This window comes from Alosa sapidissima, chromosome 18, assembly GCF_018492685.1.
Source record: "Alosa sapidissima isolate fAloSap1 chromosome 18, fAloSap1.pri, whole genome shotgun sequence".
NCBI lineage: Eukaryota > Metazoa > Chordata > Actinopteri > Clupeiformes > Clupeidae > Alosa > Alosa sapidissima.
This window is the reverse complement of record NC_055974.1, coordinates 22,581,570-22,596,111: the sequence shown is the minus strand read 5'-3', so window position 1 is coordinate 22,596,111 and position 14,542 is coordinate 22,581,570. Positions and strand designations below refer to the sequence as shown.

The window sequence follows — 14,542 nt, the reverse complement described above, 5'->3', positions numbered from 1 at the left end:
TGTGGGGGCATGCAAGCTACTGGAGGAAATCAGAAATCAAACATCCTGAATAACAGTATGATTCCCTGCCATCAAGTACTGACACACACATACAGTACACACACACACACACACACACACACACACACACACACACACAGTCTTGAGACACCACATTGCACATAGCTGATGTGGGGCCCCCGAACACTGGAGTGCATGCGCAAAGCCAGACCACCCCCTCGCGCCTGCACTGAAAAACGCTAAACACACACTCAGACAAGCAACTTCAACTGAAGTGCGACAGCGAAAAAAAAAAGAAAAAGAAAAGATTATGTAATTGTGGCATTAGTCATACGCATATAAATATCACCAGAAAACCTTGTAATTACACCCCAGTTCAGCGCCTTTGCAAAGGTTAGGAGTGAGGAACGAGTACAAGACAGAAAGAAACACTATGTTGTGATAAACAGAGCTTGCTCTTTTTGGGAGTTATTATTAGACCCATGTTAATGAGGCAATCACCAATGGCAGAGTACTCATTAGTCTTACTGTGTTATTGGGTGTGTGTGGGTGTGTGTGTGTTGTGTGTGTGCGCGTGTGTGTGTGTGTGTGTGTGGGTGTGGGTGTGTGTGGGTGGGGGGGCTACTAATTATCCCAGGCAATAGGATCAGGAGCAGACCTTCCCTCTCGGGAGCTGGAACATGGGGAGTCACATCGGATGGGTCTTTTATCAGGAGAACTCTCCTCCTCGATGGCCGGCCCTCTACTTCAGGGTATAACTGTGCTAATTAGATAGATGGTTCCAGAGGACTACCTTGTTTCTATACAACATAACAAACACCTTGGTCAGTTTTTCTAGACATAGAATATGCCTAGACTTTTTAAGTGGAAATCTTCTTTGAAGTTTTCTTTGAGTCTTAAACTAGGTGTTAATCATGGGGTTATTTTATTTTTAATTTTTACTTTTTGAAATATGACCCAATCATCAGGTGTGTGCGGTCCATATGGGCAGGTGGGGCAACACATTACCCCTGAAGCATCCTCCACAAAAAAATAGTTCCTCAGTAAATCATTGCTCCAAGTCTATTTTTAACAATGTGATTGTCACTTATCTGTAGTTTCTGTAGGCTTTCCAACTATTTTTGGTCTATTGACATCAACTTTTGGATGATGGTGGTGATTCTCGTTGAGTTTAATGTGTCATGCAATGTTGGGGCAGGGCACCTCGACGATATACGACGATATATATATAGCCTATAATATAGGCCTAGTTCTACAGCGAGTGGTCAGACAATTATCCATGACACCCAACTGTTTTGAGTTGCAGTTATAAAACCCAACTACTTAAAAATATTAGATAGTTAGTTAGCAAGCCAAACAGAACACAAGAAGGGTAGTTTTGTTTACCCATAGCAACAACGGTTTGCTCGCTTCACTGGTTTAACGTGATGAGAACGAAACTTGAGCAAACTTAACTGATGGGTTACTGATCTACAATTTTAATCCACTTACATTTCTGACTGTGACATGATTTAAGCATACAGCAAAGTCATGTAAAATATGTAGCCCAAAATGATAGGCTATAAAAAAAAAATAGACAAGGCTTTCTGCCCTACCAAAATGTATGGTCACCGCACACTACTGCCAATCATACAGAGTCCTCAGTGCAGCCAGTTATACTGACAGGTGATAGTGCAGTTTTAGAGCGGCAAGTCGACACAAATGAAAGAAAGAGCATGTTGCCGTTTTAATGACGAAACAGAAAAAAAAAGAAAACCTGCAACCCGAACCGGTGTCCATCTGTCCCTCAATACTCCACGTGTGTCATGTCCACCGCTCTATCCTTAACTCCCTCTTACGATCTTTCCCCGTCACACACACACACACACACACGCTCACACACACACACACGTGAAAACCGTGAGAACAAGTGAGCGCTCTCTATCCGTCTGCAGGAGAGGCAGCTGGACACAGAGAGAGAGAGACAGAGAGAGAGAGACAGAGAGAGAGAGAGACAGAGAGAGAGAGAGACGTTGACTTTTAAAACCCCTTTATTGAACAATTGCATGGATCAAAACCACCTTAAAACACTATGTCCCCATGGCAGAGAGAGAGAGAGAAAGAGGGGGGGGGGGGGGGGGGGGGGCTAGTGGGGGAAACTCACATACATGAAACTGGAGATAGCAGCGCTGAAGTGCTGGCTACGAGATCACAAGAGGAGCGGAGCAGAACAGGTGAGCACAGCCTGGCTGGGCCACGATTATATAGGGGAACAGGGGTTAGGGGTGTTCAATAACACAAAAACGGCTGTGTGTGTGTGTGTGTGTGTGTGTGTGTGTGTGTGTGTGTGTGTGTGCCGGGCTTCCCCGGGAACCACTGAGGAGAGAATGGAGTGGATACTTGTGTGTGTAGGGAGGTCCAGACCACAGTCAAACAGGCCCACAGAGCCACTCGAAACACAGATGTCTTGTATTGGTTTGACGGAGGAGAAGAGAAAGAGAGAAAGAAAGAAAGGAAGAAAGAAAGACAGTGAGAGAGTAAGAGAGAGAGAGAAGAAAGAGAGAGAAAGAGAGACTTTGACTTTTAAAAACCCCTTTATTGAACCATTGCATGGATCAAAAACACCTTAACACTACAGTCCCCCCCCCCCCCCCACATTCACCATTACATACCACCACATAAATTCCAAGGTCCCATCAGAGAGACAAAGAGAGAGAGAGAGAGAGAGAGAGAGAGAGAGAAGAAAGAACTGGAGTTAGATGGAGATCGGAGATGAGGGGAGAGGGAGGAAGTCAGAGAGTGCGAGTACAAGTCCTTTGAGGGAAAGAGAAACAGAATGTATGCAGTGTTTGGAGACCGGGAGTGAAAACAGGAGAGACAGAGAGAACAGAACGAGAGAGCACACACACACACACACACACACACACACACACACACACACACACACGGCCCACCTCCCAGGGATTGTGGAGTGTCGCTTGCCCTGGATGCCTTCCCAGACGAACAGCTTGTGTCACCGCGAGCCTGTGAGAGGTGCACCTTGGGAGTGGAGGGGGCAACCGAAAACCACCCACCCCCATCTTCTGCACCGCCGACCGACACCCCCCCCATCCACCACCTGTACCACTCCTTCTCACACACACACACACACACAGCATGGCGCTAAACCAACTCACTGCAGTGGCTCCTCATGGGGTGCACACGTCACAGTGCCCCCTGCTGGTGTGGAAGAAAGACAGCAGCGTCAGAAGCCACAATAGCAGCAGCATCAGAGCTCCAAGGCCAGGCTGCAGCATTAAGCTCTAACAGGTGCCGATGGCTGTAGCACTGAAGCATGACTGTCAGGCCACACTCTGGCTCAGTGAGACCGGATGACTCATGAGAGAGAGTGAGAGAGAGAGCGAGAGAGAGAGATAGAGGGAGGGAGGGAGAGAGAGAGAGAGAGACCGGATGAACCTATTGGGAGGAAACCACTAAAACCTTGCATTACGCACACCTTCAAATATTCATTAGTCCGGACACGCTCTCTTTCTCAATCTGTGACTGCGGTCTTTTTTCCCCCCACCTAACCGAGGGACATAATCTACATTCCTCTTGCATTGTAGTTCAGAGTGAGGTATTTGAGGTTTGCCGCTGTACATTGATGTAAAATGCCTTGGCTGCGGCGTGTGGTGGCACCGGCTGGTGTGCTAAGCTCAATCAGATTTCTTTCATGGGGAGCGGCTGACTTTAAGGGTAATCCTCCAAAACCTCCGACTCCCCACAAACCCCACGTCTCCCCCAGCTAACCTCCCCAAGTAGATATCCATAAAAACCCCAGCACTTAGCACACACTGACGCGCAAGGCTCGACTCACTACTGAGAGAGTGGAGCCGCCGAGAACATTGTGGCGAATCCGTCACTTTATTTCAATTTAAAACACCGCCGCACCGAACAAATGCAGGGTGAGGGGGATGCGCACATACTTGCGGCAGAAACATTGACATGCACGGATGGAAACTCACACCCGTCGTCTAATTAAAGAGACTCGAGTTAAGCAGCGTTTGAAAGGGGGAGAGAAACAACATTTAAAGAAGGCAAGAGTGACAGAACGCGAGAGACAAAGAGAGAGAGAGTGAGAGGGAGAAATTGAGATAGAAGAGGGGAAAGAGGGAGAGGAGAAATGGAGATAGAGAGACTAAGAGAGAGATTGAGAAAGATTTTCAAAAGAGAGCTGAGACAGAGAGAGGAGGATGAGAGAGGGAGATTGAGAGAAAAAGATTAAAGATAGACATACTGTAGATAGAGATAGACATCAAGAAAAATATACCGAGATAGAGAGAAAGAGAGTGAAAAAATAGAAAGAAAGAAAGAAAGAATGAGAGAAAGTCAGGGAGATGGAAAGAGTGAGAGAAACCACAGAGGAGAGCAAGAAGAGAAATGTTCAAATGGGCCAACGAGACGAGTCTCCCAGACCCTTCTCAGCGACTGGGCTCCGATTGTTTTCTTTTATCGGACGTTGAGGCTCATCAGAGCGTTGTGAGGAAAAGTGCTCTCTCCTCCCCTCTCCAGGACTAATAGACTGAACCACACACACAGCTCCCATTCCTTCTCATTACGGAGCTGCAGACTCTGCCACGGCAGAGGACATTCATCTGGGCTCTTATCATACAGAATGAAGGGGAGAGAGAGAGGGGGGGGGAGGGAGAGAGGGAGAGAGAAAGAGAGAGATAGACAGAGAGGGAAAGAGAGAGATAGAGAGAGAGGGGAAGAGGGAAGGAGAGAGAGAGAGAGGGAGGGATTGAGAGAGATAGAGAGAAAGGGAAAAGGAAATAGAGTGACACAGAGAGATGGAAAGAGAGAGGGAAAGAGAGATAGAGGGAGGGATAGATTGAGAGAGAGAAAGACAGAGAGAGAGGGAAAGAGGAAGAAAAAGAAAGAGGGATAAAGAAAGGAGAGATGGCCCCATTATAAGTTGGCCTAACAAAAATCCATAGGTTGAGATATCATTAAAAAAATGGCACCATGTCAAACCAGTTGTGGTGATTTTGCCTCATGTCAACTTCACTACACATGTGAGGAGATTAAAATCACATTTTGCATTTGCGGATGGAACACCGGGAGGTTAAATCTGCATGATAGAGATATTCTATGAAGGGTTGCAAAGTAAAATATCTTTCTGGAATATCTCGTCTGGCAAAATCACCAACAAGTCAGCCTCCAAAGGAGCTTGTTTTGGCAGCTCAGGGATCCAGACCATCCGGTAGTCAGATGCCAGCTCCTCCAGTTATCTCCCAGCCACCCAGGGACATATCAAATCGCCCATGTGTGGTAGTCTTCCAGAAATATTTCCTTGCAATAGGGAATAATTTTTCACCGGATTTTGGCTGGCCTTACCCTGCTTTTGAAATGAGATTTAGAAAAAAAAAGGAAAAAAAAAAATAGAAGAAGAGTGAAAAAAAAAGAGGACGACTTAATCACTAACGAGACACCATCTCGTTTGCGTTGGAGTCTTCCGAAAGTATCCGCAGAGCGGCACAGATGAGCTGGGCCTGGCTGGGTTTAAGTCTCCTAATTGGGTCAAATGAAACCGCAGCAGGTTGCTATCAAGCGGAGGAGAACGGAAGGGATAGATGGGGGGATGATGATGATGATGGAGGGAAGGAAAGAAGGAAGGAGAGAGGGAGGGAAGAATGAGAAAAGAAGGGGTGATCGGTAGGGAAAGAGGGATGTGGTGAAAGGGTGTTGGGGATGTCCATGGTGAGAAACAGAGGAAAAAAGAGGGGGAGGTAGAGAAGGAGAGAAGAAAGGATAGGAATAAGGGATTCAGTGAGAGGGTGGTAGAGAAAGGAGAGAAGGAGAAAGGATGAAGTGAGAAAGAGGGAAGGAGGGATGAAAGGATGAAGTGAGAAGGAGGAATGAAAGGGTATTTGGTGTTACAGTGTTGAGGACGGTCACAGTGAGAAAGAGAGAAGATGAGGGGGAGGGAAAGAAAGAGAGAAGCATGACGGTGTTTGGGGAAAGGGTGATATAGAGGAGAGAGGGAGAAAGAGAGAGGTGGGAGGGAGGGATTTGGTGAAAGGGTGTTGAGGATAGTCATAGCTAGAGACAGAGCAAATAAAGTGGGAGGGAAGAAGGGATTCAGGGAAAGGGTGCTGGAGATGGTTCTGGTGAGAAAAAGAGGGGGATGAAGAGAGGGAAGGAAGGAGTCCAGGGAAAGAGTGGTGTTGATGGTTATGTTTGGGGAAGGAGACGGTGGAAGAATGGGGAGGATAATAAATGTGGGGTGATGTCATTTACAGGTGGACAGCAGACAGAGAAGGAAAAAACCGAGGGAGACAAAAAGATAAACAGACGAAAGAGAAGAAAAAAAGAGAGACAGCAAAGAGACGAGAAGAAGAGTCATAACGAGGAGAGAGAGGGAGGGGAGGGGAGGGGAGGAGAGGATGGAGAAAAAAAGTGAAAGAACTGAAAACGCACAGAGTTAACAGTGGTCCAGAGGGGATGAGAGATGATGGCCCAGACAGCGGGCTTGTGCAGATGGAGCCTTAAATTCTCGAAGTAATCATCAAAAACATCCAACTGCACTCACGGCCCTTCTCCGCTGTTTACTCCGCTGGGGAATAAGACTATTTTCGGTCTTCTGCTCTTCTCGTTGCTTTCTCCTTCCCCTCATCTCCCTATTTTATCCCAACGTTCTATTCTCCGACTCCCTGCAGATCTCGCTTCACACGTTGCTCTCTGGGCCTGTATATGATTTTACAGTGGCGGCGAAGGAATCATGGAATCCCAGGGAGCCATGTTTTTTTTTTTTTTTTCTTTCTTTTCTATTATTGTCTTGTTAATCACACAAGTAGACTAAAGTGAAAGGGCCACCAAGGCTCACCAAACACCACGATGTGGATATGTTCAGAGGCAGATACGTCTGCATAGCATTGCCGTGACGGAATGAATGCGCAGCAAAGGCAAGCACACTAAATGGGTTCCAGGTGGCGCGACTCAAAAGTCATTTGTATGCTATTAGGTGAGTGTATCCACTTTGATTTTAATTGCCGAGCTCATATACCAAAGCATGAATTATGACTTTCGTTGGCCATATGGTTGGAAAGAAAAATGCCCCCAAGACCTATCATGCACCCGAAAAACAAACAGCCTACAGGTTTGTTTGTTTAGTGGAAACGGCCAAGGTCACATAATGAATCGTCTTTCTGCCATGTTTTTGTTAAACGATGAGACAACACGCAGCTAAACCGAGGGAAGTCAAAGAAGTAATACTTTCTATACTCGTTTACATATGCTGAGGGTGACCTTGAGAAACACACACTAGAACTAAAACTTAGAGGAGATGTGATCTAGGGAACTTATATGAAATCTTTGACAAAAGTTCATCTGACGAACGCCTTATGTCAGAGATTAACACACAATCAACATTCATGGCTTGACTTTTACTTAGCGTTCAACCCATGGGAAAGGGTAAAGGTTAATGCATTGCAATGCTCTTTCATCACATTCAACTCCCTGCCTACTCAAGCATTCTAAACTAGACACCCAACACTCTTAAGCATTCTAGACTTCAATATGTTTTTTTTTTTTTTTTTGTTCACTAAGCATTCTAGATTTCTACTTTTTCAGCACAAGGAACATTCATCATAATCTTTTTGCAAGATAAGATTTCAGAGAAAGCGCAATTACTTTTTTTTTTCAGAGATTTGATGCAGCACCAGATAACTCAAAAAAGGTGACAGTTGGTATGGAAATATGGAAGTTTGTATTAAACACTTTGAAAGTGCCCCACTAAGATAATTTTTCCCTTTTTTTGCATTCCAAAACAACAAAGCATTTCTAATTAGTTAGTACTTTATTTGAATACTAAAGGAATGTTGTGGAGATTAGTGAAGATCTGAGAGAAAGAAAATGAATGAAAAAGGAGTAGGGGGCACAAATCAGATGGAGCTCTCGATTCTTCAAAGGATTACAGAGGGGAGATGGCTAATGCTCGACATGTACTTCAACTCTCCATGACTGTTCCAGCCGTCTCCTCAGAGAGAGCGAGCCCAAAGAGAGAGAGAGAGAGAGAGAGAGAGAGAGAGAGAGAGAGAGAGATAGAGATAGAGAGATACAGAGACACAGAGAGAGAGAGAGAGAGAGAGAGAGAGAGAGAGAGAGAGAGAGAGAGAGAGAGAGAGAGAGAGAGAGAGCGCATCTGCAAGAGTTTGACCCTGGTTATTCAGAGCTCAGGTGGTCAAGGCTTACTTGCTTCTTCATATGTGACTGATATTAGGTTACGGACCAAGCTGACCAGGACGCTATAGCCTAATTGCTCCAACGTTTTAATGAAGAGCAGACGTCTTTTTTTCCTCCTGACTTCTTTATTCTTGCCGTCTTCTGCTGTTTCTTTTTTTTCACTTTTCAAATGAACCACAGGATGGAATGATGGATGCATTTCACCGTTCACCCCCCCCCCCCTTTCCAAAGCTTTCAAGATGGCAGTGATTTGCTTTGATTAATTCCAGACCGTTCCTCCTTAAAAGCTTTTTATTCTATTGTATTTATGGCGCTAATAAACCTATCCAATTAACACGCAATTTGACACAGATAAAGTTGTTACAAGTTCGACTTGGACTGCCTTGCTAACATATGCACAGACTTTGCTACAGTATGAGAAAACATTTGAGGAAAAAAGAAAAAATGTAAAAAAAAAGACAAAAAAAAAAAAACTTGGCAGAGTATTCTGGCAGCGGATATCAAACCGAGGATATGCTCGAGCATTTTTGTTTATGGAAGTCATGCCAGTGACATAGCATCCCCGGCCGAGACAGAGGCAGGGCTTTGAGGAGATGAAGGGCGAACGGAACTGAGTGGATTCTTAGGCTAATCTGCTTCTCTTTGCCTTCAAGCCTGGTCGCGCCCAAAGCCCCAACCCTCCAGGCTTGAAGTGGGTCAAAGAAACGCCAGCCATGACGCAACGTGGAGGAGAAGGACATGCACAACAGACCAACGCACCGACCGAGAAGGGTGACTGACCAAGAGGGGTGATCGCTTTTGTTCTGTGTACAGTATATGATGTGCATGCACGTGCACACACACACACACACACACACACACACACACATTCTCTGTCGCTGTCTCTGTCACACACACACACACACACACACTGAAGAAAATATATAGTACTATTCTTTTGTATTTTGTTTTCATCAGGCTGAGAGAGAGGGACTACAAAGTGTTGAAATGTAACGGATTAGCAACATCTCATATGGCATAAAAATAAAGGCTGATGAGACAACACGCGTGTACTATTCTTTTGTATTTTGTTTTCATCAGGCTGAGAGAGAGGGACTACAAAGTGTTGAAATGTAATGGATTAGCAACATCTCATATGGCATAAAAATAAAGGCTTGCGTAAAGGTTGCATCAGGATCAAACAAACAATTACAATTGCTGCAGCATGCTCATTTGGTGACAGTGATGCAATTACTTCCGTACCTCCAGAGCAGGCTCACCTCGGTATCAAAAAACTACAGAATTTCACCAAGAGCATGCTGTATGTTTGGGAAAAGTGGAGACAGGATGTCTCAGAACAAAAATATTTTCTGAGTAAATCCATCCATCCATCCATCCATCCCCTATTCTTTATCCCTCTCCTCTTTTGACATTGATATGGGAAATTATATCCCACAATGCAATGTGCTGTAATTACACAGACTGCTGGGGTTTGGTGAGGTGTTCCAGGAATCTCAGATGAGAAATTACCAGCCCATCTACTCGTGAAGGACATGCCAAAACACACACACACACAACAACAACAACAACAACAACAACAACACCCTAAGCCAGTTGTGAAACTTTAAACCATATTTTGGAACCTTGCTGTTTAACCTTGATGCAACGGAGTTGAAAAAAAAACAGGCCATTGCATTTACAACACACAGCACACACACCTGCTCAAACCAACACAATACACACCAAACACCTGCTCACACAAGGCCAATGTGGTGAAAATGACAAGGCAAACTTTTCTGAGAACAGGACCAAGCAGGGCTATTTCCTGGTGTACCTCGGGGTCAAGCAGACACAGACATCCTCTAAAAGCCCACAAGTCTGTCCTGAGACCCATTAATGTACTCAGGAAGCATGTCCCTGTTCCACCATTTTAGATAAATGCTCTTACAGAAGAATGTGTGCTTCTTATAAAGACAGTGTGGGTCAGAACCACATTTTCACTTCACTTACAGTAGATAAAAAAATCATTGTTACAGAGAGAGAGAGAGTGTGTGTGTGTGTGTCTTGCATCAACAATTTCTCAGTCAGAAATGGGAAAGAAACTTCAGAGTTTGAATCTCAGGCACATACCTCTCTTTTTATTGATGCATTCATACAATTTATTTATTGTTTTTATATATATGTGATCTTTTTTGGTTTTCTCAGTTTTCACTTCTTTAACCATTTCTGTCTCTCTCTCAACAAACTGACAATCTAAGTCTGTTCAGAGAGAAATGGTATCCAGCAATCACTCAAGAGCACTTGTATCTAACTGGCAATATAGACTGATTTAACCAATACTAATCATAAATGAATTAGTGAAGTGTGTCCAGGTCTCCATCATATTTGTTTATTTCTTTTATGCATGAAACCACTGTCTAGGCTAATGTACTATTTGAGATACTGACACTAATGGAGTCAACTGAGGCGACTAAGCCGGTGCCACGTCAGAGGCAGGGGGACGAGCAGGTGGCCCTTGGCCGCAGGGAAAGACAAAGACAGACCCCCGAATCCCACAGGAGGACCACCGCCGTGTGGCCAAGACAGACAACAGAGGGTTGGAGAGAGAGAGAGAGAGGGAGAGAGGGAGAGAGAGAGAAAGGGGGAGGGGGAAGAGGGAGGGGAGGGAATGAGAAGGAGAGAGAGAGAGGAAGAAGGAGAGAGAAAGACAGAGAGAGAGAGAGAGAGGGAAGGGGGGTGAGAGGGAGGGAATGAGATGGAGAGAGAGGGAGAAGGAGAGAGAAAGAGAGGGAGGGAGAAGGAGAGAGAGAGAGAGAGAAGAGAGATGCAGCCTGAGGGGAGCAGCCTTGTACTACACACATGCTGAGCAGACTCGGCTGTGTTCTTTTCTCCCATCTCACTCCATTAAGTGGACTCCATCAGTCGTGCAAAAGCAACACAAGCAATCTGGCCACAACATACCATAAAAAAGAACGAAAGAAAAACTTATTTTCTGCAGATGTACACAGCCACCCTGTTTCCCTTTCTCCCTCTCTCTTGCATTATTTCTTCATATGCAAATGAATTCTTGCATAACTCCAAACAAATCTGACGGCTGTACTCAGCATTCATCACAATACGCTTAACAAAAGCACTCTGTCAAAAGCATACCAGGGGACTATCGTGTGTGTGTGTGTGTGTGTGTGTGTGTGTGTGTGTTGTCCACACTGGCGCTAATCTCTCTACTTCATTATGCTGTCGACAACGACGGATTTCTCCGGAAACATGGTGCCAATGTGTGTTTCTCCTTCCACGCAACTCTCTCTTTCAAGACTTCTTCATTGTGTCTCACACCTAGAGTTTTGAGAGAGTAGGAGTTTCAATCCTTTTGAATCCTTCCATTCCTTTTCTCTCGTTCCCTTCTCCTTTTTGGCATTTCTTACTTCCCCTCTCCTCTCTCACTCCATCTTTCCCTCTCCTCTTCCCCTCTTACTTCGTCTTTCTAATCCCATGTTTTTTCTTTCTTTTTTTTTTCTTTCTTTAACAGGCTTACAGATTGGGATCCTAGCAACAGCTGTGGCATCCTCCTGTGGCTAAGGGCGTTTGTCCACACGCCCGCACACACACACACACACACACACACACACACACACACACACACAGTCTCCCTGACACGTGCCAAGTGGGAGAGACTGAGAGGAGACATGGCTCGTTTCGGCTTTCTTCACATACTAATGTGCAACACAATCATGCCAGCAGATGATACCCACCTCCCAACGCCCACCCCTCACCCCACCTGAACAATCCCCCTGTCGTCTGGAATGGACCGGCTGAAAGACCTGCCAGATCCCAGAAGGACGCACTCTGGATGTGAGCCGGATGTGAGCCAAATGTGAGCCAGATTTACTCCAGATCTTTTTGCGAGTGCTGCGGCAGACTAGCACAGAATCTGTGTCAAAACTGCACCATACACATGCTAGATCAGAGCCAGGTCTGTGCCAGAATCAGGTCGACTCAGTGATGATGTCGCAGCAGATTCACACCAAATCTGTGCCAAACTTATGCCGGATCAGAGCCTTATCTGTAGCAGACTCTCCAATACTGAAATCCACAACTACCCCAAACCCTTTATTTATAAATCGCCCATGAGCCTCTATTCTCTGCTCCCATCACAACAACAACAACAACGACAATAGCATATTACATTTACAATGTGCGCTTTTTAAGACACCCAAAGCGCTTTACAGAGAAGAGGGGAAACTCACTAACCACCACCAATGTGCAGCAGCATGACAACACAAGAGATGCTCGTTGCTGCACGGTGTCTTGGCCGAGCGTTTCTCCCCCCCGTCTCAAAGTCACTCTAAACCCTTAGCCTCCGATCTAACAAGCTTCCAAGCCTCCAAAGCCTCCATGCATGAAGCCGACAAGTGCTACTGCGGCATCATTGTAGGTGCTGTTGTTGGTGTGTTTGTGGTGTTGCTGTTGTTGTTGTTGTTGTTTTCGCTGCTGCTTCAGGTTCGATTCGCTGGAAGAGGGATTAGTGTTAGCGTGTGGGCAGCAGCGGGAAACACAGACGACAGAGCAGATCAATTTCCGCACGCGGCTTCTGCGTCTTTCTTCCCCCCCTCCTTTTCTCCATCCCTTCCTTTCGCTCCTTTCTTACGTCTTATGCTCTCTCTCCCTCTCTCTCTATTTATCTTTGTCTCGCTCTCTCTCTCTCTCTCTCTCTCTCTGGCTGTTTTCAAAGCGGATAATAGAGGTAGCTTCCGCTAAGCAGGCGATGCGGTGAATCAACTCGACATGCTTTGATCTGCAGCAACATCTCTCCGACACCCACCTGCACATTCAGAGCGTGCGGCGCTAGCTCCAGACCCGGGGTTTTAACCCTTGGCATCGCCGTTTTGCGGGGGCAGTTAATTTATTTAGACAAATAAGTGGTAATGTATTCAAATGACTGGCGATGGGGGCATCGATTTCCATCGGCGAGGATTTATAGAGGGTATGAATCTCCGAGCGGAGACGGTGGGATTTATGATGCCGAGATGCTGTGTTTGGAGGGCTGTGTATGCAACTCCAACCACTTACAATGGAGGATAACACACACACACACACACACACACACACACACACACAAACACACACACACCCCCACACTCTCACACACACAGCAGTACCATCACTGACTGACGATAGGTTGACATTCCCGTTTGATTCCAAAACCCAAACTGGAGTGAGTCTGTGTCACTTTGGATAAAGGTATCTGCTACATTGAATAAATCGATTGTCATATACAAATACTCCCATATACATACATAAACACAACAACAACACACACACACACACACACACACACACACACACACACACACAAATCCTCACAATATGTGAAAGGAACAAGATCCATAACCTTATATGAGCAATCCATAACTGCACTGTAAACACAGAGCTTCCCGGAGCTAGCCTAGCAACCAACGTCTGACCACTTACGCAATTGCTCACTGACCACATTGAAAGCAGCCGTGACATGTTTGCCTATGCATCGGTCAAGTCCAACGCACTGTGTACAGAAGTAAGCCGGTCAAGTAAGCCGTGGCCTCTCTGCCGACCACAAAAAAGCCCTCTGGCATCTTACAGTCCATCGGCGAGACAAAACACTCGGAGCGTTTGCGTGATGCACTCCTAACAGAGCACTGACCCCATGAGCTGACCTTTTCCACAAAGACCCACTAGGATCAGTTTGTCTAAATAGAAGTTTTTTTTTTTTGTGTGTGTTATACAGTCATGCTGGTACTACATTCTGTTCATACTTACAGCGGGCCACATATCATGCATTCATATATTTATACTCACAGCAAATGTCAAATATGATATAAGAACTATGTGTGTTGGGCAGGTAACATATTATGCATGTGTACTGTGCTGTGTGTGTGTGTGTGTGTGTGTGTTTGTGTGTGTGTACTGTGCTGTGTGTGTGTGTACTGTGCTGTGCTGTGTGTGTGTGTGTGTGTGTGTGTGTGTGTGTGTGTGTGTGTGTGTGTGTGTGTTTGTGTGTGTGTACTGTGCTGTGTGTGTGTGTACTGTGCTGTGCTGTGCTGTGTGTGTGTGTACTGTGCTGTGTGTGTGTGTGTGTGTGTGTGTGTACTGTGCTGTGTGTGTGTGTGTGTGTGTGTGTGTGTGTGTGTACTGTGCTGTGTGTGTGTGTGTGTGTGTGTGTGTGTGTGTCGATCCTTACTTGAGGGACATGATCTTGTAAGCGTCCGGCAGGTAGCAGCGCGTGTTCTCCATCTGAGCCGGGTCGGCGTCGCAGATCTTGTCGTCGGTGCGTCCGTAGTTGGCGCTCTCGATCATGATGACATCGGTGCCCGGGCAGCGCAGCTCG

The 14,542-nt window shown here is 45.8% G+C and overlaps 1 protein-coding gene across 1 annotated transcript in view; it reads right to left on the bottom strand.

Moving 5' to 3' along the window:
• Positions 1-14,542, bottom strand: part of LOC121690325 (adhesion G protein-coupled receptor L3-like) — a 118,495-nt gene that overhangs the window by 74,837 nt on the left and 29,116 nt on the right. The window contains exon 2 of the mRNA XM_042070810.1: positions 14,396-14,542. This exon is cut by the window's right edge and continues 67 nt beyond it. Coding sequence (XP_041926744.1) covers positions 14,396-14,542 — 147 coding nt within the window. The remainder of the gene's footprint in view (positions 1-14,395) is intronic.